This window comes from Astatotilapia calliptera, chromosome 7, assembly GCF_900246225.1.
Source record: "Astatotilapia calliptera chromosome 7, fAstCal1.2, whole genome shotgun sequence".
Taxonomy (NCBI): domain Eukaryota; kingdom Metazoa; phylum Chordata; class Actinopteri; order Cichliformes; family Cichlidae; genus Astatotilapia; species Astatotilapia calliptera.
The window spans coordinates 65,970,555-65,994,704 of record NC_039308.1 but is presented as its reverse complement, the minus strand read 5'-3'; the positions used below and the strand labels follow the sequence as shown (position 1 = coordinate 65,994,704).

The 24,150-nt window shown below is 42.1% G+C and overlaps 2 protein-coding genes across 5 annotated transcripts in view; one reads left to right on the top strand and one right to left on the bottom strand.

The window, feature by feature from the left end:
• Positions 1 to 618: 618 nt before the first annotated feature.
• On the bottom strand, positions 619 to 18,216 carry mlycd (malonyl-CoA decarboxylase). The gene is made up of 5 exons (XM_026176712.1): positions 17,344 to 18,216; positions 11,122 to 11,234; positions 8,597 to 8,753; positions 8,100 to 8,252; positions 619 to 1,570 (listed from the first exon to the last, which is right to left on the bottom strand). The coding sequence occupies exons 1-5, from the start codon at positions 17,887 to 17,889 to the stop codon at positions 1,025 to 1,027; spliced, it is 1,515 nt and encodes a 504-aa protein (XP_026032497.1). The 5' UTR covers positions 17,890 to 18,216; the 3' UTR covers positions 619 to 1,024.
• Positions 18,217 to 23,891: 5,675 nt separating this feature from the next.
• Positions 23,892 to 24,150, top strand: part of LOC113027146 (DNA topoisomerase I, mitochondrial) — a 28,706-nt gene continuing 28,447 nt past the window's right edge. Inside the window, exon 1 of one of the 4 annotated variants that reach the window (XM_026176711.1) lies at positions 23,892 to 23,988. The gene's annotated coding sequence lies outside the window, so the exon portion shown is untranslated. Of the gene's footprint in view, positions 24,149 to 24,150 lie in introns of all 4 variants that reach the window. The other 3 variants (XM_026176710.1, XM_026176709.1, XM_026176708.1) reach the window with 3 other exon arrangements.

The following is a 24,150-nucleotide window of genomic DNA, read 5'->3' as shown; positions in this document are numbered from 1 at the left end:
ATTTACTTTAACTTTATTTCTCACTCCATTAGTTTCTAGGACACAGAGCGGCACAAAGAGAGAATAGGGTGGGGTGGGGGCTGGAGGAGGAAGAGTGTGAAAAAAATGAAAAGAAAGTTTGGCTCCTTGGAGAGATAAAATGTAATTTCACAGTCAACTTACTGTGATATATTATTTCACAACAATGGGGTGTGGGCTGATATGAGCCCTGCTTGGCACCTGTACAGAGCACTTAGAACATCAGCGATGGTTCTCCGGAGACGCTGGTCATATGTAATTGTGTGTGTGTGTGTGTGTGTGTGTGTAGGCGTGGGCTAAATTATCCCCAAAAATCACCTGAATGGAGCTACCAGGAGGGTCCAGCCCACTGGGTTAAAGCGAGCACAGTCAACTGGAAAATATAAGCAGTTGTAACAAACGCGCAAAACAAATCTAATTTTTTTAGTGTTATTTAATGTGAAATAATATTTCCAGTCTGTGATTTCATGTCGTTGTGTGTTGAGCTTTAGTGGGAATAAGCAGCAGGTGTAGATAAACCCAAGCGCAAGAAGAATAAGAGACAAACTCTATTTCTACCCCATCCTTTGACATATTTGCAACACAACAGTTCAGCCAAAAGAAAGAATCCAAACATCATTTATTCCAGTAGCTGCGCTCCCTCGTTGCTCGCACTTTACACAGAGTCTTATCCAAGAACATGTTACAGCAGTGATGGATGCCTCGTGCTTCATTAGCTGCAGTCTGTCCTGGGAATCACTTACACAATATCAAACAGCTTTGGCCAGAAATCTAATGAGGCAAACAGCAGATGGCGAGAGTTACGTCACGTGAGAAATGCTCTCATTTCAATTCAAAACATAATATCGACTAACATCCGCTCAGCGGTTCTTCTGGAGCTGCTGGTCTTTGAACATTTATTAAACACGCCAAGTATCGAGGACGGATTTAAATGAAATTCTCACAAATATATAATCGATCGAAACAGCAGAACAACAGAACGGGTGGGCGTGTCCCCATCGCTTAATCACAGTTTGCTGGCCTTCTGAAACTGGGACACGAAGCCGAGCACCTGATCTGACGCTGCGATGACCTTATTCTGAAGGTAACGCGCGCTGTTTTTAGACGTCTCGTTCAGGAAGTAACGATAGTTCACCATGATGCCGCAGGAGTTGGCCACACCCCTGGGGCTGGTGTCGGCACGCCAGTTGAGCCGCCACATTGTAGCGCCATTTTGCAGGTGGAAGTTAGCCACTGGATTGAGAGCATAGCCGCGCCGCTTCTCCCCGTACAGGTACCAGGCGCACAGACGCATCAGAACAGGCTCCAGGACTCCGCACAGTCTCTCTGAACGCATCCACTCGTTAGAGCTGAGGAGCTTGCGAAGGGAATCCACGGTCGGGGTCCCCGGGGTCGAATCGGTGGCATGTTGTATCTCCTTCCACTCTTCCTCAGAGAGCAGATCAAATGCACGGCCCTCCTTCCTGCACTGGCTGAGCAGGCCTTGAAGCCAAGCGGAGAAGCCTGGAATGGGTGACAGGCTGGAGAACTGGGCCATGACAGGGAACTCGCTCTGGAAGGCAGAAGAGAGGCACAGAGTTATACCCATGACCTATTTACATCCAGTCGAATTTCATTCATTCAAAAAGGCCTGTGCATTTCAGGCTGCAGCACTGTTTTTACAGTATGTACAATCATGTGCATTAATGCAGTAAAAGCCGTAAAATAGCCTCAACTTTTCCAAACAGGCGGAAAGAAGAAAAAAGATCATTTGAAAATCCAAACTGGGGATGCAAAGAGGAAACAGAGAGACCACGTACGAGGCAGCACAGATCTTATCTTTACTACAATGTAAAGGTCACCAGTTTTACAGCAGTGGAAAAAGGAGTGATGAACACTCACCTCAGCATCAAAACACCCACCAAAAGAAATGTTTGTTCCCAGGCAGCTGCTCGGGCCTTTAGCTCCTCAGAGAGGGACAGCACTGCAAATCAGCTCCTCTGCTTCATGATCCTGCCCTCCTGATGGAGATGGATGACCCTCTCTGTCCTTACCTCCCTCTTATCCTCTGTCCCTTGCACCTTTAATACCTGTCCTTTTCTTTCAACAGCCGCCCCCGCATGTCTCTGCCTCCTGTTGTCTGCCCACACACGAACCAGTCACCCACCCACTCACCCATCTCACAAGTCCTCTTCCACCCCACTACCTCTCTACTTTCACAAAAACGCTCCCCCTCCCCTCCCCTCCCCGGCCCATCTTCGCGCTTCGGCGTCTAGGTTGATAAGTGACGGAGCAAATGTGGCAGGCAGAGAAGTGAAAGGCTGCCGATGAAAGTGTCAGACAAACCCTGGAGGGACACGTCGCTGTCTGTGTGCCTTGTTCTGCAACATTGTTTCTATTCCTCCCTTGATCTCGACCCCCTCGGCCCCTTTTACACTAAAAGCCAACCTTCTCACTCTCAGCGTCCTGCTGCCTTTGTACTTCTTTGCACTTCCTTATTCTAACCTCTACTTTTAACTACTGCCTGTTAGGAGTGGGCAGTGTTTACAGAACAGGAAGGTACCCGAATCAGGACAGAAACAGTAAGAAAGGAGGAAAAAGAAACTGGGAGGATAGAATATAGAAGAAAGGATGGAGCGGTGCCAGAACTACGCGCCAGGGTCCAATCTACAAAGACAAGCAGGGCGTCCTCTTTACCTTAAATCACCACGGTGACCTTTTCTTTTCCCCTCTGTCATCTATCAGTCATCAGAGTGCTCCCTCTGTGCTACGCCGCTCCTCTCTTCACCTTTACAAACGCTAAAGAAGCCAAGCTGAGAAACCTCTGCCACAGCTGGCTTTGAAGTAAAGCACTGCAGTCACTCGTCAGGGTCACGGGTACGATTCCCATTCATGGAAAACTGTCCAGAAGATTTCTTGAACCAAACAGAAGAATACATTCTGCCTCCCTGAAATATCATTCTATGTTAAAGCCTTTTATAGCATGTTGGAAACACCGACTCTGGTCGAGGAACCACGTGCAGATGAAACCAGTGCTTTCACGCTCTGCCCTGAACAGGCAAACACACGTTTGTGGTTTTTCTCCCTCTTTTCTGCCATGAAGCAAAAATTTCAATACACCAGAGTAAAGACTCCTCCTAGTTTTAGGAGACGACCTGACAAACCCTCACTCGGGCTTCTCTCCGCCGGCCCTCCGTAAGTTTTCAGAATTCATTTTGAGATTTTGCTTTGCACTTCTAAAACACATCTAGGTCTGGCCCCGAGCTACGTGGCAGAAATATTAACCCCATAAGAGCCCGTCTGCAGCTTTCAACTCCTCAGTTAGAGCTTTTCTGGCTGTTTTAAGGCAGCGGCTTAAATCCAACCGTGCTTTTGCCACCAGGGCTACTCAGCTTTTTCATGACCTGCCTGAGGAGATAAGGAGTGCTGAATCTGTGCCTTCTTTTAAATCACTTTTAAATACATTTTGTAGAGACTTAGTTTATAAAGTATTTGGTATATGAAGCAGTTGATATTATCATGATGATAAATAAAATCCCTAAAGCTAAAGACAGCTAGAGCTAAAAGCTTAAATTAGCTCAGGAGGGCAGTATGTATGTACTGATATTAAATTTTACTTAGTTAATTATAATTCTTGCTGTATACATTATTAAACAGCAAGATAAATAGCATAATTAGCCAATTGTGCCACCCACGACCCTGACAAGGATAAGCGGAAGGATGGATGGATGAAACGATATATTTTTAGACATAAGTTGTAACAGCCGCCGTTTTCTTTGTGAGTATTTATTACACGGCCTGCTGGGGGAAAAGCCTGTTCTAACGTTTGAGTCTAAGGTTTATTTTTTAGCACCTGAGGCCCTTTTTTTGCTTCTCATCCGTAAACACTCTGCATACTCGTTCATGGGATTCAGTTTATTTTGAAAAGTCTCAACAGGATCTTGAGCTTTATTGTGAAAGGTTTATGTGGAAAATAAACAAGCGGATACGCGATGGTGTTACCGTCGTTGTTGCTAACGACAACGCATAAAATCAGGCGCTTGTCTGTCCGCAGTGTGGTTATATTAAATATAAGAGAAAGAGAGAACTTTAATAAATGAATATAGCCACTACAGTCACCATCAAAACCATGAAAAAATATTACCATAAACAGTTTATTTTGTGACACCACGAAACAAACGATAGACGTTTTTATATATATCGTTATATCGAACAGTTATGAGATAACTAGTTACAGTGACACTGTAACTAGTGTCACTGTAACTATGGATTTAGAAATAATTTGGAACTTTTTTCGCTCTGTCTGATCTGTTGTCTGTTACAGTTCACACTAGGGCTGGGCGATATGACCCAAAATTCATATCTCGATATTTTTTAGCTGCATGGCGATATAAGATATATATCTCAATATTTTTTTTTAAAAAGCCATAAGTTAAGAACAAAAAGAGAGTTCTTAGTCACACTGTGTCCCAGATGTCACACGGGCATTTTCTTTACATACAGCGTAGATGTACATGAAGAAATTACTCATAAATAAATTATCAGCATTTATTAAATAATCATGGTCCATAAATAAAAGAAAACAATGTTGTTTTTGTGCATAACAAAAAGCTCACAATTGTGCAGTCAAAATGTAAACTAATAGACGCTGAGCACAATAACAAAGAGACAGATTTCACAGCTGCACCACGTCTCTGAACAGGAGCCGTTTGTGGTCCTTATACACACACAGTACGGTAATATTACGTTGAAGCACAGTACGTATCACTCCGCGAGGCGGCTCCATCAAGCGGTGCAGCTCCTTAGCTTAGCAAAGTCATATTAAAACATTTTTTGACAGATTGCTGAGCGCTGTGCACCACATAAAATCGGTTCGCGGTCAGTAAGCACAACCAGAATTCATACATAAGGCGCACTGTCGAGTTTTGAGAAAATGAAAGGATTTTAGGCCGTGCAGCCCCTTCGGGCTGCATGTCGTTAGCGCGGTTAGCTCGCTAACACGTTGACGCCGTCCAGCCCCACGCACGGGGCGATCCGCGGTAACTCGCTAACGGAGATTTTCCGCTTTCATCTTGTCATTGCCTGCAGGTGAAGCTATGGGGGAGGGGGAGTTGTGTTCAGTGAAGGAGAGGCGAGGCCGAGTAACGTTGCGTAGAGACAAAAGTGGACGAAAGAGAGGCAAACCTGCGGCTCCACAACGTAACATAGACTATATCGATATAAACGATATTGTCACATCTTATATCTCGTATGAAAATATATCGATATTTTTAAAAAACTCGATATATCGCCCAGCCCTAGTTCACACCCACCTGCTAACTTCCACCTGTTCTTTCTAATAATGCTTGATCTGTTATTGTTCAGTATGTTTAATAGAGTATACAGGCAGGCAAAGATGTATACATCTATAGTAGTTCACTGCTATAAACATACAAGCAGTTATTTCCTCATTTAAACTGCCAGCTCTCTTCTTCAACGTTGCTTCGTTGCTCTGGAACGATTCCAAAGCTCAAGATCTTTAAGATTGCTTAGTGTGAGTCCCGTTCAGACCACTTTCACTTACACTTCTGCCACAGTGGCTGGACATCCTTCAGCGTGTCAAGTTTAGATTTTTCCTCCAGGAGGAGGGACTGTATCCGACTGCCAGGGTGGGTGCTGAGTCAAAAAAGCCCCCACACAGACCACACAGCCACCATCTCAGCTCCCGTATTTACAGTAGAAGGTCAATAAGCAGTATCATTTTGCTAATCAACTTTCGTGTGCACAACCCTGTGAAGACCAAAAAACCACCTCCTGACCTGAAGGCCTGCATATCTGCTCGTATGCATGCGTGCAAATAGTCAGACCAGCACTTCCAGGTAGACATTTATAACTAATAGCAGCAGGAAAAGTGGTCAAGAGGAGATGAAAGGACAGAGACAGGTGTCTCACAACTGTTAAGCTACTTTCTCTTTGCAGATAGAAAGGAGACAGAAATCTGCATTAGGAGGCTGGAAGAGCTATAACAGCACAAGTCAGAGGAAGTGAAAGAGTCTGTGATGTACCGTTATTTATTTTGTTCCAGTTCCTGTTTCTTTCGTTTCTTTTGTTTCTTTACTTTATTAAAGTCTCATTTCTCTTACACGCCTTCACGAATGCAGAATCCGCATCTTTAAGGCTTCTACAAAACAATGCAATGTAACATCGGTGACGTGCGACACCCAAAGCCTTACTGCCGACGCAGAAAACACAAAACCATATCTGCGCTGCTCACTCAACCGTATGCTTCCATTAATAACAATGACAATAAGCAAACCACTTGCAGACATCAAAACAGTCACTTTGTATGGATAAATAAAATGAAAACACTTTAAACCTGATTTTCTTTTTTTATGAGGATACGCTATGAAAAGCTATTTCCCAGCTGTTGATGAGAGAAGCTTTTGATCTTCCATTCAGTGTTCCAATCGTTTAACAAGTGCGAGCTAGAGCGGTCCAACACAAAGAGCTCTTCTGTGCTTATTGAGAGGGATGGATGAGATGTTAGTACTGCCTGTCAGCTGAGTACTTCTCTCTTTATGTATACATGCATTCAGGCGCTATTGCAAGTGGGAGATTTATGATTCAGCACTAAGAATAAAAAAAAGGATGCTAAATGTAAGAAAGTAGGTCAGCTGGACAACACCTGAAGAAAGGGAGGAGCTCTGTGCTATGTGTGCGTTCACGATAAGGCGTTATTATCTAGCTGTAATGGAAAGGTTGAGAAGCGTCACTGATGTGCCTCGCTACATCCTGGTTATATTTAGATAACACATGTTTACTTAACCTTCCTTGCTGCATCTCTTTCATTGACACTTATCTGGAATGTCATCGGTATTTTAAACAGGTACCGGCAATTTAATTAGCAGAATTAACCAAAAATGTTTTGCTCTCATCCCATCAACGGGAACACTGAGGCATTTCCAAATAATTCGATCATATCCTCAAAGACAATTCAAGTTCTAGTAGCTGCAACTGAGCCAAGGTAAACTCTGTCAGGCTAAAAATGTGAAAATGTGATTGTTTGTTGTATATAAGCACTAGGGGTGCAACGATACACAAAATTCACGGTTCGGTTCGATACTTTGGTGTCACGGTTCGATATTTTTTCGATACAAAAAGAAATTTTCATGCCTTTTTAATTTGTCATTTATTAAAATTATAAATATATATTTTAACTCAAAAGTACAGTTTTTAAATTTAATGTTGCTGAAACAACAAAGTAATAAAAAAATTAATCTGATGGAGAAATCCCTCATCTTTGGAAAAGAGAGTTTATTACAGAGAAACGTCTCTTTCCAAAATAAAAGCTCTACTATACGCTTCTTCTGGGCTATATTCTCAGCAGCATATTAAACATATCAGGTCCCCATAAGGAGAATCCTGTGCTAACGGCTGTCTAAATGACTCGGGTAAAGTTTGTAGCATGCGTGCTTGTTGTTTTTGTCTGCTTCCACTTGTCTTTGCACTAGGATGATGTCGGCGTAAATGTGCAGTCATATTAATTTTGTTCCCACTAGTGCTGTCAGCGTTAATCTGAAATGACGTTAACGCCACAACACGGCAAATCTCCGTTAACGAGCTACCGCCGATCGCCCCGTGCGTGGGGCTGGACGGCCAACACGTTAACGAGCTAACTGCGCTAACACACTAGCTCCCACCCATGTAATTGAGCATTGCATGGCACATCCAACATACTGTTTTACTTTAGTCCATGACTCGCTTACCTTCAGGGTCATACGTCACATGAAAACCAAAATAGTTCCAAAGGCCAGATCTGAATGAGGGTGGGGGAGGTTCAGTTTGCTATGTTGCAACGAGCTTAGCTTCTGTCTCGCTAGCTTGCGCTGCGCTCAGTGAATCTGCGTTCGACTACTCTGCCTAGGCTGCACTGTCGAGCGCAGATCCACTGAGTGCTCCACACAGACAGCATCGTCAGAAGGAAAGTTGATAAAAATAAATTACAAATGTTGTATTGTTCGATACATATGCGTACCGAACCGAAAGCTCTGTATCGAACGGTTCAATATCGATACGAGTATCGTTGCACCCCTAATAAGCACCTGCAGCCCACATTCGCTTACCTGCAATTCACGCACCACCCTCTTGATGAGGACATTGCCCAGTTCCACCCCTTGCAGGCCAGCTTGTGTTGAAGAGATCGAGTAGAAGATAGCTGAATTGATCTTATTCACGTCTTCGTCTGAGTCCAGGGTGGCAAACTCACGAACAATACTCTGAGAAAAAAGAAAGAGAGAAGATCATTTTTTCTTTAGGCTGGAGTAAGGAAGACAAATCCTGCACTACTCATGCAGCTGTAAACCCATTTTCAGTGTTCTTAGCTGCTGAGCTGCTGTCAGGGCAAGTTTCACTACAACTATTTGAGAGCCGCTGGGGCAGAACTGTGGAAATCATTGCACAATTTTACACTGTGAAATATTCTTGGATTTTTCTTGATGTTTCTTCATACTGGTCACGTGACAGGAGGACCGACACAGTAAATCCCAGACGTGTAACTGTCTTCTACGCTTTAATAAAGGGACACAAACCGTTACAGCAGCCTCCGGCTACTGAGTCTAACCTGTATGTTATCAGAGATGTCTTCAGTCAGAGCCACGTGGAGTACAACCAAGGGCTCTCCCGGCATGGCAGCATGGGTGAAGGCATAGCAGCGTCGGTACGGTCCCACTCTGCGCTTCAGGTCGGTCCAGTTTCTTACAGGGTGCACTGCCTCATACCTGGGAGAAGGCAGGCTCATGGTTAGCTCCAAAGTCCTTGGTTACCGATATGAAATGTTATTAGTTACACGCCTCCAGCTTAAATAATCACAGCAGCTTAAAAAAACTCAGTGTCCTTTTTGCAGCACAGGATCCTTCAGCTCAGACGGAGGTCGACAAAAGCGGCGTCTCATTCGGGCGGCTCAAAGAACCACCACAAGTGGGTCTGATTAGCTGCGTCGAGCCAGTTAGCTTTGAATGACATTTTCCTCATTTTTCATTCAAAGATAAAAGTGTTGTGTTACTCAATTTCAAATATTACGTTTTTAATTGCAACGGTTTGCAAAAGACCTTCTTTTTCTGCTATTCTAACATAAAATAGCCAAATTAATATAAAGCTAAATACAGGCGTTACAAAGTTTTAATCAAAGTGATTACTAACATTTGTGTTTGCAAACTTTTACATCAAACTGGCTGCTGTGAAAGATCTTTATAGCAATAGCTTCACATGGGGCGCTTAATAGGGCTCCTATTTATATTATATTAGAGTATATCGTTGATTATATCGAACTTCCATCGTTGCACCATCGAGAGCATCCTGACCAACTGTATAACAGTCTGGTACGGGAACTGCTCTGCCTCGGACCGGAAGGCGTTGCAGAGGGTCGTGAAAACTGCCCAGCGCATCGCCGGAGCACCACTTCCTGCCATAAAAGACATCTACAGGAAGCGGTGTCTGAAAAGGGCTGGGAAAATCATCAAAGACCCCAGTCACCCATCACATGGACTCTTCACCCTCCTGCCCTCTGGGAGGCGCCACAGGAGCCTCCGGACTAAGACCACCAGGTACCGGAACAGCTTCTTCCCCACAGCTGTCAGACTCCTGAACTCTGCCTCCTGACATCTGACCCACGTTAAACTCATGGACTGAACATACACACCCCCACAATGGACAACTGTACCCTCAAACACAATAATAACATGGACTGAACCACCACTCACAACCACTAGCACTTTATATAGCCTCTGTAGGAATTATATCTCACTTATCTTAACTGCACTACTGTATAGCTCTGTGTAAATAATCATTCTGTACATTCGATAATTTTTAATCCTACAACTGTTTACAACTTGCATAGTTCCCATTTCTGTATAACTGTATATCTCAGATTCTGTAAAGTTATTTATTTCATATTCTGTATAGTTTTTCATATTTATATCCTGTTCATATCCTGTACATAGCTTGTACTCACTACAGCCCACATAGAATATAACTATAAGTTATATTCTATAACTTATAGTTATAGAATATTCACAACATACCTCATACCGTGTACATTATAACATAATAGACCCATTTCTGTAATATACTCACATATCTATATTATTGCTAATATATATTGTAATATATCTATATCACTAAAGCACTTCTGGATGGATGCAAACTGCATTTCGTTGCCCTGTACCTGTGCATGTGCAATGACAATAAAGTTGAATTCTATTCTATTCTATATAAACTATGTTGCGATCGTGGCTCAAGAGTTGGGAGTTCGCCTTGTAGTCAGAAGGTTGCTGGTTCGAGCCCCGGCTTGGACAGTCTCGGTCGTTGTGTCCTTGGGCAAGACACTTCACCTGTTGCCTACTGGTGGTGGTCAGAGGGCCCGGTGGCGCCAGTGTCCGGCAGCCTCGCCTCTGTCAGTGTGCCCCAGTGTGGCTGTGGCTACAATGTAGCTGCCATCACCAGTGTGTGAATGTGTGTGAATGGGTGGATGACTGGATATGTAAAGCGCTTTGGGGTCCTTAGGGACTAGTAAAGCGCTGTATAAATACAGGCCATTTACCATTTAGCTAATTTCACTGCAATATTTTGAGGACTGTCTCACCTGCTACCTTGTTTACCCGCCTTCTAAAGTGCACCTGATTTCTGTACAGTGGGAATAGGAAGTGAAATGACTCCCCCTAGAGCCTGGAGTAAAGCTACAGTTATATTCTAATACTAATCATTTCCAAAACCTGTAGCTGAATCTTTAGGTAAAGATAAAAGAGAGAAATGCACAGCTAGTTGGGCTGCTTTAAATACATTAATCAGCTGTAGCACCTTCTCCCAACAAGTACTTCAAACTTGTGTGTGCAAGCAGGTGCATGTGTGTGTTTTTACCTCCCTCTGTCATGCTACAGCAGCCCTGTCCACGTGTTTAAATGCTCATGAAGTTCATTTAAACACGTGGACAAGCCCGCTGTCCCTATGGTTACAGAGGAGGGGTTAAGTAAACAGTCATTTTTAAAACTGTGCTGTCTAATGTGCTTCAGGGAAGAAGAAAAAACAGCCTGCGATGCGATTCTACAGTTAAAGATGAGGAACAACACTGGGTCGCAGTGATGCCCTTACTGGCTGATCTTCTGCAGGATCTCGCAGGGGGACTGCCAGGTGATTCTCTCGAGTCGCAGCAGACCTACAGAGAACCACTCAGACAGCAAGCTCTTCAGCGCACCATTCAGGTCCTGTGGGAGAAAAAGGGGAGCGTTTAGCTGTAACAGCCACATCCAGCTGATAATTGAAACATTCGCCACATTCTTTCTGTTTCAGAGAGCAGCTCAGCAGCTGCTCTGTCAAGTAAATATAGTACAAGAAAAAGAAGGTCATCCACAATATTGAGTAATGCAAGCACTAACTAAATGTCATTTCACTGTTGCAGTGAAAAGCTGGAAGTGGAAAATAAAATACTGTCTTTTCTATTCCTATTAAGAACTGGATAAATACAGGCTTTACAACCCTGTGACCTGTTTTATTAGGAACTCACAAAGTAGAGCAGCGCAGCAGCTGAAGTTTGTCTGTGGCGATGAACAATTCATGGCCACATCTTGGACACTGTGCCTGGATGTGTGCTCCTTTGGGCGTCGGTATACAGTTTGAATGTTTTCACATTATGAATAGTGATTTGTTCGAGCTTGCAATAAGCGTAGAAGGGCCACTTCAATAAGCAACTTGCCATTTGAAAGCAGGCCTGTCCTCCAACAAAGGTCAGACTTCATTTAAAGCAAATCTCTTGCAAACACACAAACAAGCTCACAAGGTGCACACACTCAGGCACATAAATAGAGCTTATATTGGCTGTTTCATAGGATGGCTTCTCTTCAGGCTTACTTTAATGCCAGCTTGTCAATCATAATAAAAGCTAATACAAACAAGCACAACTACAGTCACGGTGTAAAAGCCAGTGGCTGAAATTCTCCACGAGCAGCGATCGAATCCAAAGCTAACAGCATTTGAAATTCATCCCCACATATAAGCATCATGCCCCGCATTATTCAGCTGTACGGTTGAGAAGTTTCAGACTAGAAGATTCTGTTGAGCAAAGAGCAAATCAAAAGTAACCCTGAAATACAATTTTAGCAAAACTTCAATTTCGACTTATTTCATAGTATATATGTGTTCCTCAGACTTCACAAGCTGCCAGAAGGGAAATAATCTACGATAGCTGATACGCACATCAACAACGCCGTGAGGGAATAGCAGCCGCTGGCTTGGGCGGCCAATTTTCACCCACACAAAAGAGAGGTCAAACTGGGATGTGTATTCCATTGACCCAGCAGAAGATGGAGTCTTTAGAAATGGAAGAGTGCATCACTCAAGGCCTCGAGTTAGGAGAGAGGGAGAGAGGGATGGCAGAAAGAAAGGGAAGGGGTAAAAAAGAAAATCCTGCAACCCATTAAAAAGAAAATGAAGCGACACTTTTGACACCGGAGCCGTATCAATGCAGCCGAGCGCGGATGCTGTAAGGTGATACAGCCTCTGCTACAAGCAGCCTCTCTACCTCGAGCTGGAGTTATTTTGTGACTATACAGTGAGCCAGCATGAGCTGCCTGCACAAGGCCAGATGACCACTGACTGTCCAAGTGTTTCAAAGGTCAGTCAGAGCCTGCCAGTACCTTTGCTCCAGCAGGGCGCGTGCCATTTGTAAGCTTGTGCGTTGAAGGGGAAAAAATAGTCCCGCTGACACGTGCACCCCCAGGGAGCCAACTAACACGATATCCTTGACATGTCCTAACCAGTGTTGGGCAAGTTACTTTGAAAAAGTCATTAATTACTTGAAAATTAACTATTACGTTACTTTAAAAAAAACGTTTAACCCCCTGGGCTCCAGGGTATAATTGGCCATTTTTCACTACGTTTGATTTTCCCTCCACATTTCACCTTTAAAAACTATTTCCTTTGCCTTGTTTATCATTGTTTTCAGCACAACCTCACGTGTCTGAATTTACAGTCATGTTTTCATTTTGACAGACTGTATTGATCTAAAAATCAGACAAAAAACATAAAATCCGAGTAGAAAAGGTGGATTTTTTACTGTAACAACCACAAACATGTTTAATGAATCATATTTCATAACTTTAAATGCAAATATAAATTGTCAATTTTAAAATCTATGTACAACCTATGTACAAGTTTTGCAAATAACAATGTTATTTGCAGCCATTTACCTTTTATTCCTTTTTCAATAAGATGCCACAAATTGTTTGTGCCACTCCAAAAACATAATTTCTGTCCACTATAAAGGAAACATCACAGCCTGATACCTGCAGGTCTGACAGCAGCAGGTGTGTCACTCCAGTTTCTTCCTGGAGACAGCAGTCGCCTCATTGTTCTGACACACAACACAAAACTATCCACAACACTACACACTAACTACACAAGACAACACACTAACTACACACTCCAAACACGCTAAACGTCACAAATCTCTCACATCTCAAAACTCGCTCTCTCTCTCTCTCTCTCTCACTGTCACTCCTAAAACTTCTGCCTCTTCCTAAACAACCAAACGTCATGTTTCCATATCATTTCTTGATTGGTCGACATGGTGCATTTTTCCACCAACACCAAAGGGCTGTTTTTTGTTTTGTTTTTTTATTTGTTGCTCATAAGCAGAGAGGTCTCGAGAGGCACCTTGTTGCCTTGTCTTTAAGTGGCCATGTGATTGGCTTACCACGACTACTTTATTCTTCCTCAGTCAAACAGCAGCACTCATGCAATTGTTTTGCCCCCTGAGCTCCAGGTGTTGTGCCAAAAAGTGATGGTCGAGCAGAAAGTGATCACCGTCCGCGGGAGCGCGAAGCTGCTTAAAGCTGCAGCGCCCAGATTACTTACAGCTACTTCCTGCAGCTGATATAAGATGCAGTAAGCTGAACACAGCTTCACCCGTCTGCTTGTTGAAAAATAGTAACACGACCGCATTTTCTTGTTAGTAACGGTAACGGCGTTGTAACGATAGGAACAGTAATTAGTTAGATTACTCGTTACTGCAAAAAGTAACGCCATTACTTGTAACGCCGTTGTTCCCATGACTGGTCCTAACATCTTCCAGTTGCAGTTTGGGGCAACACAAATGAAAGGGCCTGAAGCAAAAAGGTGAGAGGGAACATCAAAAATCAATATGCAAATCCAACTAATCTAAATGAAAGAGAAACACAGCGACTCGGTCTTGGGTACATTTAAAAAGTGAATGTACCCAAGCCTTGTATGCTGTACTGTAGTTCTACAGTCATTACCATATTCTGATTGCAAGGTCTCCCTTGGTATGCACATACCTTCAACGCAGGTACAAAAAGCTTCACGTAGGCTGTGACCTTTTCTCATTTTTTAGCTCAATCAATGCAGGCGGTAACAACAAGCAAAGATTACGAGGCACCAACAAGACCAGATACAGTGCTGAGAAGAAGTCGGTACTCTGTTGGCAACAGACCTTTTTAAGCTACACAGGCTCTCAGTGGTCCTGGGTTATTGAGATTAAGCACATCTGAACCACGTTAGAGCAGGAACGGTGCAATCGGGGTCTTTAAAAAACATATCAGCCAGTAGCACTTAACACATGAAAACACATGATTGCAAGGTCAAAGGCATATGCACTTTCAGTGCTTTCCAAAGCAAAACGTAGAAGCTGAAGATGACTAAAGTAGGCTTTCATAAAATAGCTGCTTATGATACCAGAAAAAGACATTTTAGTTGAACTATAATAGCTTTTGATTGTGGTTTTCTAATTTTGATTCACATATTTCAGCACAAGAATTTTACAGATCAGCAGCTTCCTTTTTATGTAGTATGTTGGAGAATCGGGGGGGAAATCATTTTCATGAGCATAAAGAAAAATGTAGGTTTTTAACACAAAACTAAACAGAGATGTTAATGAGGTTTTATCAAATGTTGAGACTGAGAAAGATTTGCTCATTCTGAGCTTGATGCCAGCAAGCCAAACTTATAAAAGAAAAAGTGGAACTTATATAAAGGCTGGAAAGACGTGCAATGCTTAATAAAGAAAAAGTAGAAGTGAAAGAAAGTACCTCAGCGTGATGGCTTATTACTGAAAGGCATCCGTCTTTTAGCCCTTTAATAAATATAGTGAAGTACACTCACAAAGTGCCAGTACTTTCATTCCCATCTAGAGTTCTTTAAAATAGCACCTTGTGCGCCTTCAAAGACTTGGAGTTGAGAGCACTGCTACGCTGTATCTTAAAGGAAGAAAAGCACCTGTTGGAACATGATTGGATTAAAAAGGTGTCCCGGAGAGACCGTCTTTCATAAGTGAAAATGTGGAGAGGTTTACCACTTTGCGAATGACTGCACAGGCAAACAATTCAGCTATTTTAGAATAACCTTTCTCAACATAAAATTGCAAAGAATTTGCGGATTTCATCATGTTTGGTACAAAACCTGAATATAACAAATAAAAATAGGGTTGCAAACTATCAATTAATTGTGATGGCTGACTACAAAAACCAGTTCAAACTCAGGAAAGAAAAACGCTGTGCCTGAGCTTGTTTAACACAGACTAAAGTTAAATGCATGCCTGCGGTCTGAAATTTTATCTGATTGTATAGGCAGGCACTGGTCTACATCTATACCATTACTGCTGAATGATATATGCAGGTTTACTTCAAGACAATATCTTTCTTCATTGAAGACGTATGCCTGACCCAACGTTTTGGAATCTGCTGCTGGCATCAAGTTTAAAATGAGCACAAACTTATGTGACATTCTGTCTTTGGAATCCTGTAAATGAAATCCATGGTTTACGCAGTTTGAGCATGATAGCATGCTTACATAACACCAGTGGGTTATTTATAACTCCACTTTCACATCTAATCAGTCTGGGTCCAACATTGAGATCCAGCAGGCATAAGGGAACGCAAGTCAGAGGCTGACATGAAACCAACAGAAAAGTCATCCTGTAAACATACTGCAGTTGCAGGAACTGCCACATAAACAATGCATGTATGCAATTACCAGTACTTGTAACTAACAAAATCATTTTTTATGTTTCTGTTATGTTTAGTTCAGCAGCATGTGTAAGCTCTTTGATCAAGTTGATATTTTCTATGTTTAAATACGATTATTGTTGTAGTTTGAAATAAAAATGTCATCACAAATGTCAAACATTCTCTAGTTTCAGTTTCTTGGTAATCAGAATTTCCATCTTTACTTTTTCCACACCTGACCAGACAATAAGAAAAAGATAAAGCCGATGTTGTAACTGTGGAAAAATCATGAAGAATATGTTACTCTGACAATGTAAATATTCTAAAAAATGTAAGTTAAAAAAATCACAACTGCTTTATTTGTTTACATAGCACTAAGGTTCAGTTGATAGACTTTCTAGCACATTACACTGAATGACAGAACAGATATCAGAATCAAACCACTTGTGGTAATTTTATTATTGCTATTAGTATCAAATATGGGGCTTTAGATGTGAATACCTCTACAGTGTTAATATCTGTACTCTCAAACTAAGTGCACGAACTACACGCTGACAAACCCACTTAAAAATATTCCACTGTTACCACTTACAGCGTGCATAAGCACTGTTACACCCTAGTGTGAACTGAAAGGTGTGATTATATTGACGCCTGAATGATGAGGCCTGTGAGACTGCCTTTATGGTTAAATGCGCTGCCAGAAATGTACCATTATAAGTGGGCAAAGAACATGGGATCGGTGTAATGGGATCTTTAAGGGTTTCTTTCCGCCGCCTTTTCTTTAAAGTCCGTTTTAACTGTCTTCAAAGGATGCATTCAAAATATTCATTACATGCCTGATTAATATTCAGTTCTTTCCCTTTGTAGCTACGGCAGAGAAGTTCTTATTCAGCTATAGAATTAAAACATTTGATAGTCTTTTTTAAACACGAGAGATTTCCAACAACAGTGGAAGACAGCTCTGATCAGCTGAGCTGTCCATCCAGAACACGCAGGAAGTCTGAAGAAAGCTCTGAAATTGAGCTTGACAGTGTTTTTGTCCCAAACAAGCCCCCGTCTAATCAATATGTTAAACAATCATACACTAAGAAGGAATCAAAAAGGACTCGTTAATCACATGGTTAGTAAGGGGGAGTTAACTGGGGCAAAGGTGCACTGAACCCGTGATGAAATATGAACCGGGGGGGCAGCGCACAGGCTGCAGTGTGCAGGCGGCTATACTGTAGCTACCGTTGGATGCTGTCAGGTTATGTCACATGCAGTGTCTCTATATTGGCAATGTCAAACACATAAACGCGAAAGGTATTTCTTGAGCTCGAGTCAAGCGAGCACCCGTAGAAATGTGAACGAATATTACCCTGATGTGCGGGCTGTCGCTAGCTTTGGACGAGATTATTTCGAGCACATCCGCTCGCAGATCCACAAGAAACTTCACTCCCCCCTCGACTCTGCTTATATGACTGAACAGCTGTTTATAACGGGGAGTCAAGGTGTACCGGAGTCTGTCTTCAGCTAGCAAAATGGTCGCCAAGTCCCGTAATTGAGTGTCCAGTAGCTTCAGTGCGAGCTCCGAAACACTTTTGTGGTCCACCCCGAAGTCTTGTGATAGCTTCGTTAGGAAACAAAGTTTATCTTCCTTATCGAGACTTTTGTAGAAGTACATGAACTCCAGGCTGTTAGTTTCGGGTGGGGGCGGGGATTTGTCCCTCGTTTCGTAGGAAGGTAAAGGTGCAACGACCCTCGATAGTATCTCCTCCATACTGGAGACACCGCCGCGACTATGTGTAGAGTACCGGCGCCTGCAGCGGACGTCTGAGGCCTCCAGAGCCACTCTGAGAAGAGCCCGGTGTCGCCAGCACCTTACACTGCTCCGGAAAGCCAAAATCACGGGATGGGATGTCATTACCGGGGGGAGGTTAAGCTGTCTGGAACCCACGACCAGTTACCACACACAGGAAATCATTTCCGGGTCTCTTAAAGAGACAGTACAACAAATAAAACGCACTAACCCGGTGTTGTGCCAAAAAGTGATCCTATGGACAGAAGTTCAGTTTCTGATGGCACAAAGTTCTGCCTATAGTGACGCCTGCCAAAAACTGATGTCATATGTTTCCGTGTGTTTGTTATATGTGTAATATCTTTACTTATGTTGGTATTCGGTGGACTTCGGTAATCAGGGTTTACAAATGGGTTATATATAAATTACCTGTTTTTCAAGTACCTTTGTAACTCTATGTTATTGTACTTACATTATAACCAATCCGGTCCTTTTTGTCCACTTTAAATATGTTTACAGAACTATTATTATATTTGTTGCAATGTCTGCTGTCCTCTTGCCCAGATTATTCTTTAAAAAGACATTTTTAATGTCAACGAGATTTTTTTTTTAACTGCGTAAATAAAGGCTATATAAAAGTCACTACCAAAAACTGATTGCGGCTTGTACCTTCTTACAGGAATGTTGTTTGTGACTCAAGATGACTTGATATCATGAGGGATACATCTGACATATGTTTCACATATTTTAGAGCAGAGCTTCCCAAAGTGTGGGGCCCGCCCCCTAGGGGGTGGAGATATTAGCTCTTTATACAGTAAAGTTACAGTGAGATACAAATAACATCAGGCTGATCCTGCCATGATTTGTTCCCTCGGTTCAAATCACGGACAAACAGGATCCCACAGCTGTTTTTGTTTTTAAACCCATTTTGCACATAGAGACATTTTTTGAAAAATGTATTGATAGCAATGTTGAATATTATTACACAGGAAAAAAAAACAACTACACGTACAATAATCACACCGTGACGCCTCTGCCTTTCTAATGGAGGGAGAGTAACTGTGTGTATGTAAGCGTGTAAAACCTGAAGATAGTCAGATTAACAGTAACAGTATTTTGTCTCTATTTGCAATTCATCTCATGTAAACAATAACGTGCGCACAGCGTGACGTGAAAAAAGGCACATACCTTTGACTTGCCTGATGAACTCTGTATTCCTCGTCCACACGTAAACACAAAAAAGGAGTTTTAAAAGATCTCCATTTTCAGTGATTCTAAACGTCGTTTACGTGTAGCTGAAGGACCCGTCCCATCCAGGCAACAAACTGTTCCAACTTCTGCAATCTGGTAGAAGGTTCCGCATCTTCCGGGCAAGGACAGAGAGACTCAAGAGGAACTTCTATCCCCAAGCCATCCGGGCCCTAAACACACACACCCGCCCTCTCACATCATCTATAATTGACTGAGACAGGACTCTTCCAGACATTAAACCAAGGCACAATGTACATTTCAATTCCTCTAATTTTAAACATGTTTATATTGTCTATCCTGTAAAATAGTCAGATGTCTATCCATATTAATGTACAGAATTCACCTGCTTGCTGCTACTACTGCACATTCACCCAATGTATATACTATATATATATATATATAATGTTCTTCCTCTACCCCCCCCCCCCCCCCCCAAAATTTTTGCACATGTCGAGGAGCGTGTCAGGCTACATTTCACTGTGTGTTATACTTGTATATGCATGTGACAAATAAAGAACCTTGAACCTTGGACCTAGCTGCGTTTTCAAAAACACCGGTGTACGTGCGGACGTAGCGTAAGAGAGTTAGCAGTTTAATCTCTTACTACCTGTAATTTATTGCAGATTACTTGTATTTGTTAATTGTTTACTAAATGTTTGAGGTGTGAAATAAACCGCAATGGAGCAAAAGATGGGTGTGTGTGGCTGGAGGATGTGTTTGTGCGTGTCCGTGTGCGTGCGCGCACTGGGGGGGGGGGGCAATATTTTTCTTGTAAAACAAAGGGGGGCCCAGCAAAAAAAGTTTGGGAGCCACTGTTTTAGAGCAACAAGTTATTTATAGCACAGTGACTGGAACACAAGTGAAGAGAGATGTAACATCATACAAGACCATTGTTTCATCTGCCTCCATAATGACATCTCTCACCTTATCAACAAATCCAAAGTGTTTTGGATGCAGTGATTAGAGCTGCAAAGGGTTCATCTTTCACCATCTTACAATGCTTTGACTGCAGCCACTCCCCAGCTCTCTGTGAATGGTGCTCATGGCCATTGATCAATAGTCATCGAACAGTGGTCGCTGATCAATAGTCATGACAATAATGATCAAGAAACTGACCTCACAGCCTGTTGTTGTCAGTGGTGCTGCTTTCAATCATTGTGCAAATGTCCTGTTTATAAGGTTGGGAAACCTGCAGTCATCTGAGCCTGAAGACGTCACCTGGATGATGACGAAACGTTTCTCCCACTGAAAATGTCCAGATGAACAGAATCAGCGTTCTGGGATTTCCTTACCTGGATGACTGAGCTTGTAATGACATTTCTGTGTCAAAAAACTATCCTTGTTTTCTTAGAAGACATAATGATACCATAAAAAGTTTTACTGTGTTTTTGTGGGTATTTTGTCGACTCCATTTACATATAGGGGATTTTCACATATTTCACTGAAGAGGCATGTGCCACCCTGCCTAGACCTCTTGCCCCTCCTTTGTCCCCCCATGTAAAAAATTCTACAGCTGATTCTGCTTTACTGCTTTGAGTCCAAGACTTGGCAATTAAGGGGATTCACAGGAAAGAACATAGCCACTGAGAAGTGAAAAGATTAATTTTAAAATTACTTTTATCCATCACAGTCAAAGGAGCTTGCAAAGAAAAGCGTCTGGACTTCTTTAAGTTGCTTGAAGACGTTTCACCTTCATCCGAGAAGCTTCTTCAGTTCTAAGGTCAAATGGTGGAGAGTCCCAGATATAAACCTAGTGGGAGTGACCCCCCACAGAGGGACAAAAGGACCCCCTGATGATCCTCTAATCGCCTGAGCCAAGGTGTGAAACTGGGCGTGGGTCCCAATCAGCCAGAGTTTCAGGTGAGCTCATTGTGAAACCTGGCCCCACCTTATCATGCGAATTCCTGAGGTCAGATGGCCCAGGATGTGAGTGGGCGTTAAGGCGTCTGGGAAGGGATCTCAAAACTGGATTATAGATGGCAGAGAGTTGGTGTCGTAAACCCCGCCTCTGTTCAAAGATGGTCGCTCACAGTGGACATAGATGGCTTCTTTCACTCCTCTTTCAAACCATCTGTCCTCTCTGTCCAAAATGTGAACATTGGCATCCTCGAAAGAGTGACCTTTGACCTTAAGATGCAGATGGACTGCTGAGTCTTGTCCTGTGGAGGTGGCTCTTCTGTGTTGTGCCATGCGCTTGTGAAGTGGCTGTTTGGTCTCTCCAATGTAGAGGTCTGAGCATTCCTCGCTGCACTGTACAGCAAACACCACATTGTTAAGTTTGTGTTTTGGCGTTTTGTCTTTCGGGTGAACCAGTTTCTGTCTGAGCGTGTTGCTGGGTCAAAAGAGTGTCCTTTATCCTTAAGATGCATTTATCCTTAAGATGCATCTTAAGGTCAAAGGTCACTCTTTCGAGGATGCCAATGTTCACATTTTGGACAGAGAGGACAGATGGTTTGAAAGAGGAGTGAAAGAAGCCATCTATGTCCACTGTGAGCGACCATCTTTGAACAGAGGCGGGGTTTACGACACCAACTCTCTGCCATCTATAATCCAGTTTTGAGATCCTTCCCAGATGCCTTAACGCCCACTCACATCCTGGGCCATCTGATCTCAGGAATTCGCATGATAAGGTGGGGCCAGGTTTCACAATGAACACACCCGAAACTCTGGCTGATTGGGACCCACGCCCAGTTTCCCACCTTGGCTCAGGCGATTAGAGGATCATCAGGGGTCCTTTTGTCCCTCTGTGGGGGGAAACTCCCACTAGGTTTATATCTGGGACTCTCCACCATTTGACCTTAGAACTGAAGAAGCTTCTCGGATGAGAGGTGAAACGTCTTCAAGCAACTTAAAGAAGTCCAGACGCTTTTCTTTGCAAGCTCCTTTGACTACGATGACCTGGATGACTGAGAACCTTCACAGACTTTATCCATCACACATTCCTAAGCAAATTCAATCTACAAAAATGTATTTATTTGTATTTATTTATTTTACTAATTTTTAAACATTTAAAATAGAATTAACCAGTACTCTCAATATTTGGGTTAAATTAAATGAATAAAGAGAAGGTTCATATATGTTTGAGGGGTTTGCCACATATTAATGTATAATTTCACATGAACTGTGCTGTTTTGAGGTATTTGTGTTTGTGTGGCTAATGGTTCGCCCCCATCATGTAATATTTTTATTGACATTGTGTATGTGTGTATGTGTGTGTGTGTGTGTGTGTGTATGTGTCTAACACCTGGCTGTGACTATATGTGGCCCTGTCAAGAAAGTGCAGCGACAGCCTTCAGCTGTCTGCTTTCACCGACTTCTGTGGATACATACCATTATTGCTTTTTCCAACAGTATTTTAATGCAAATTCATGTCTTCCTGCAGTAACTGTATCCTTCATTCAAGCTGAAAACATGTTTAAAAAAAAATAAAAAATTTTCAAATCATATCCACAAAGGTTCAGGAAACACAAATGATATACTCTAGCTATTTGCTTCTGGGTTTAACACAAAGTAATACATCCTTGTGTTAGTAAAGGATGGGCTAAGAAAGCAAAGAAAATTGATTGGACAGAATAGAAAAATAGACTCACAGTTGAGATATAATGATGCTGCAACCATGTGACAAAACCAAGTGTCAAGAGGTTAAACGGCATCCAAACTGGAAGATTTAAATGTGAAGTAGCTTGATCCTTACTTACTTAAACCTTAATTAGGTGCAGCCTCATTAAGGTTTAAGTAAGCTTAATCTTCAGTGAGTGTAACTTTTTTCTTGTAGTTTATTCAGATACAGTTCATAGTAATATATGGTAGGCTTAGTGCACCATGGATGCTTTTATTTTCAATGCAAAGCACCAAGAATTTCATTATTAACATGCCACATGGCAAGTGTCACAAGGCTTTGCATATAGCATTTTAAAATATTACATATTCATCTGTTACTCATCACTTTCTAATCATCTCGATTGTTGATGCTTCGTGCCATCCTTTCCAGTGTTGTCAGATCAAATAATGTCAAAGAACCCAAATGTTCTAACTCCAGGATGGGAACATTTTTCAAAAACACTTATCAAAGACTTTTAAGTAACAAAAAAAAGATACAAAGCTACCTTAATGCAAGAAAGGGCAGGGGGCAATACCAAGTTCAAAGTTTGTACAAAGTTGCAAACACTTAAACTTGTGACTATTTTAGCTACAGCAAAAACCATAGTTACATGTTACCAGCAGGCAGAGGTGGGTAGTAACTAATTACCTTTCCTCAGTTACATTTACTTGAGTAACCTTTTGTAAAACAATTACTTTTAGGAGTAGTTTTACTTTTTACTTTTACTTGAGTAATATTATTATAAATCGCTACTCTTACTTGAGAAAAATTGCTGGCTACTCTAGTCAGTGTGAGTAACTTCACTGAAACAACAAGCGACACTTGTTGTTTGTACATAAAGTTTGTTGATTTAATTCTATTCTATCTGCTGAGCCTGTTGTGCCATTTGGAGATCAAATCAATTAACACCATATATTGTCACTGGGAGTACTTTACCCAATTTTAATATATGTGTGTGTGTGTGTGTGTGTGTTTTATATTGAACAAAAATTGATTTGGAAAAGTGTTTCTTCTGCTTAGATGTATTATTTTGTAATCATGTTATTTATATGTAGCGAAGTTGGGCTAAACTTTATATTTTTGTCTGTCTGATTGTCTCATTTTTGAACATTAAATCAGATGTTATGATCAGTTACTCAGTACTCAAGTAGCCCTTTTTTACTAAATACTTCTTTACTCTTACTTGAGCCATTTTCTACTTTTACTTGAGCAAAACTATGTTGAGGTAGTGCTACTAAAGAATACAATTTTTGGCTCCTCTACCTCTGCCAGCAGGTAAGGTAGGCTGCCCTGTAAAGAGAGTTCACAGGTGTAGCGTCACCAAACTTCGTCACCCAATCAGAAGTCAGCTGGGTGTGACGCGAAATAACCAGGCGAGATTCAGCGCTGTTTGTTGAGACCGCGTAAAATGTTTGTAGCCTACTGCACACGGAAAGCAACCCGTTATTTCCTAAAACTACAAGTGCTGAGGAAGTTTATTGATAGTACGAACTTCTACTGGCTTGTTATTAGTTTCTGAAGGGAAAATTCGCTGT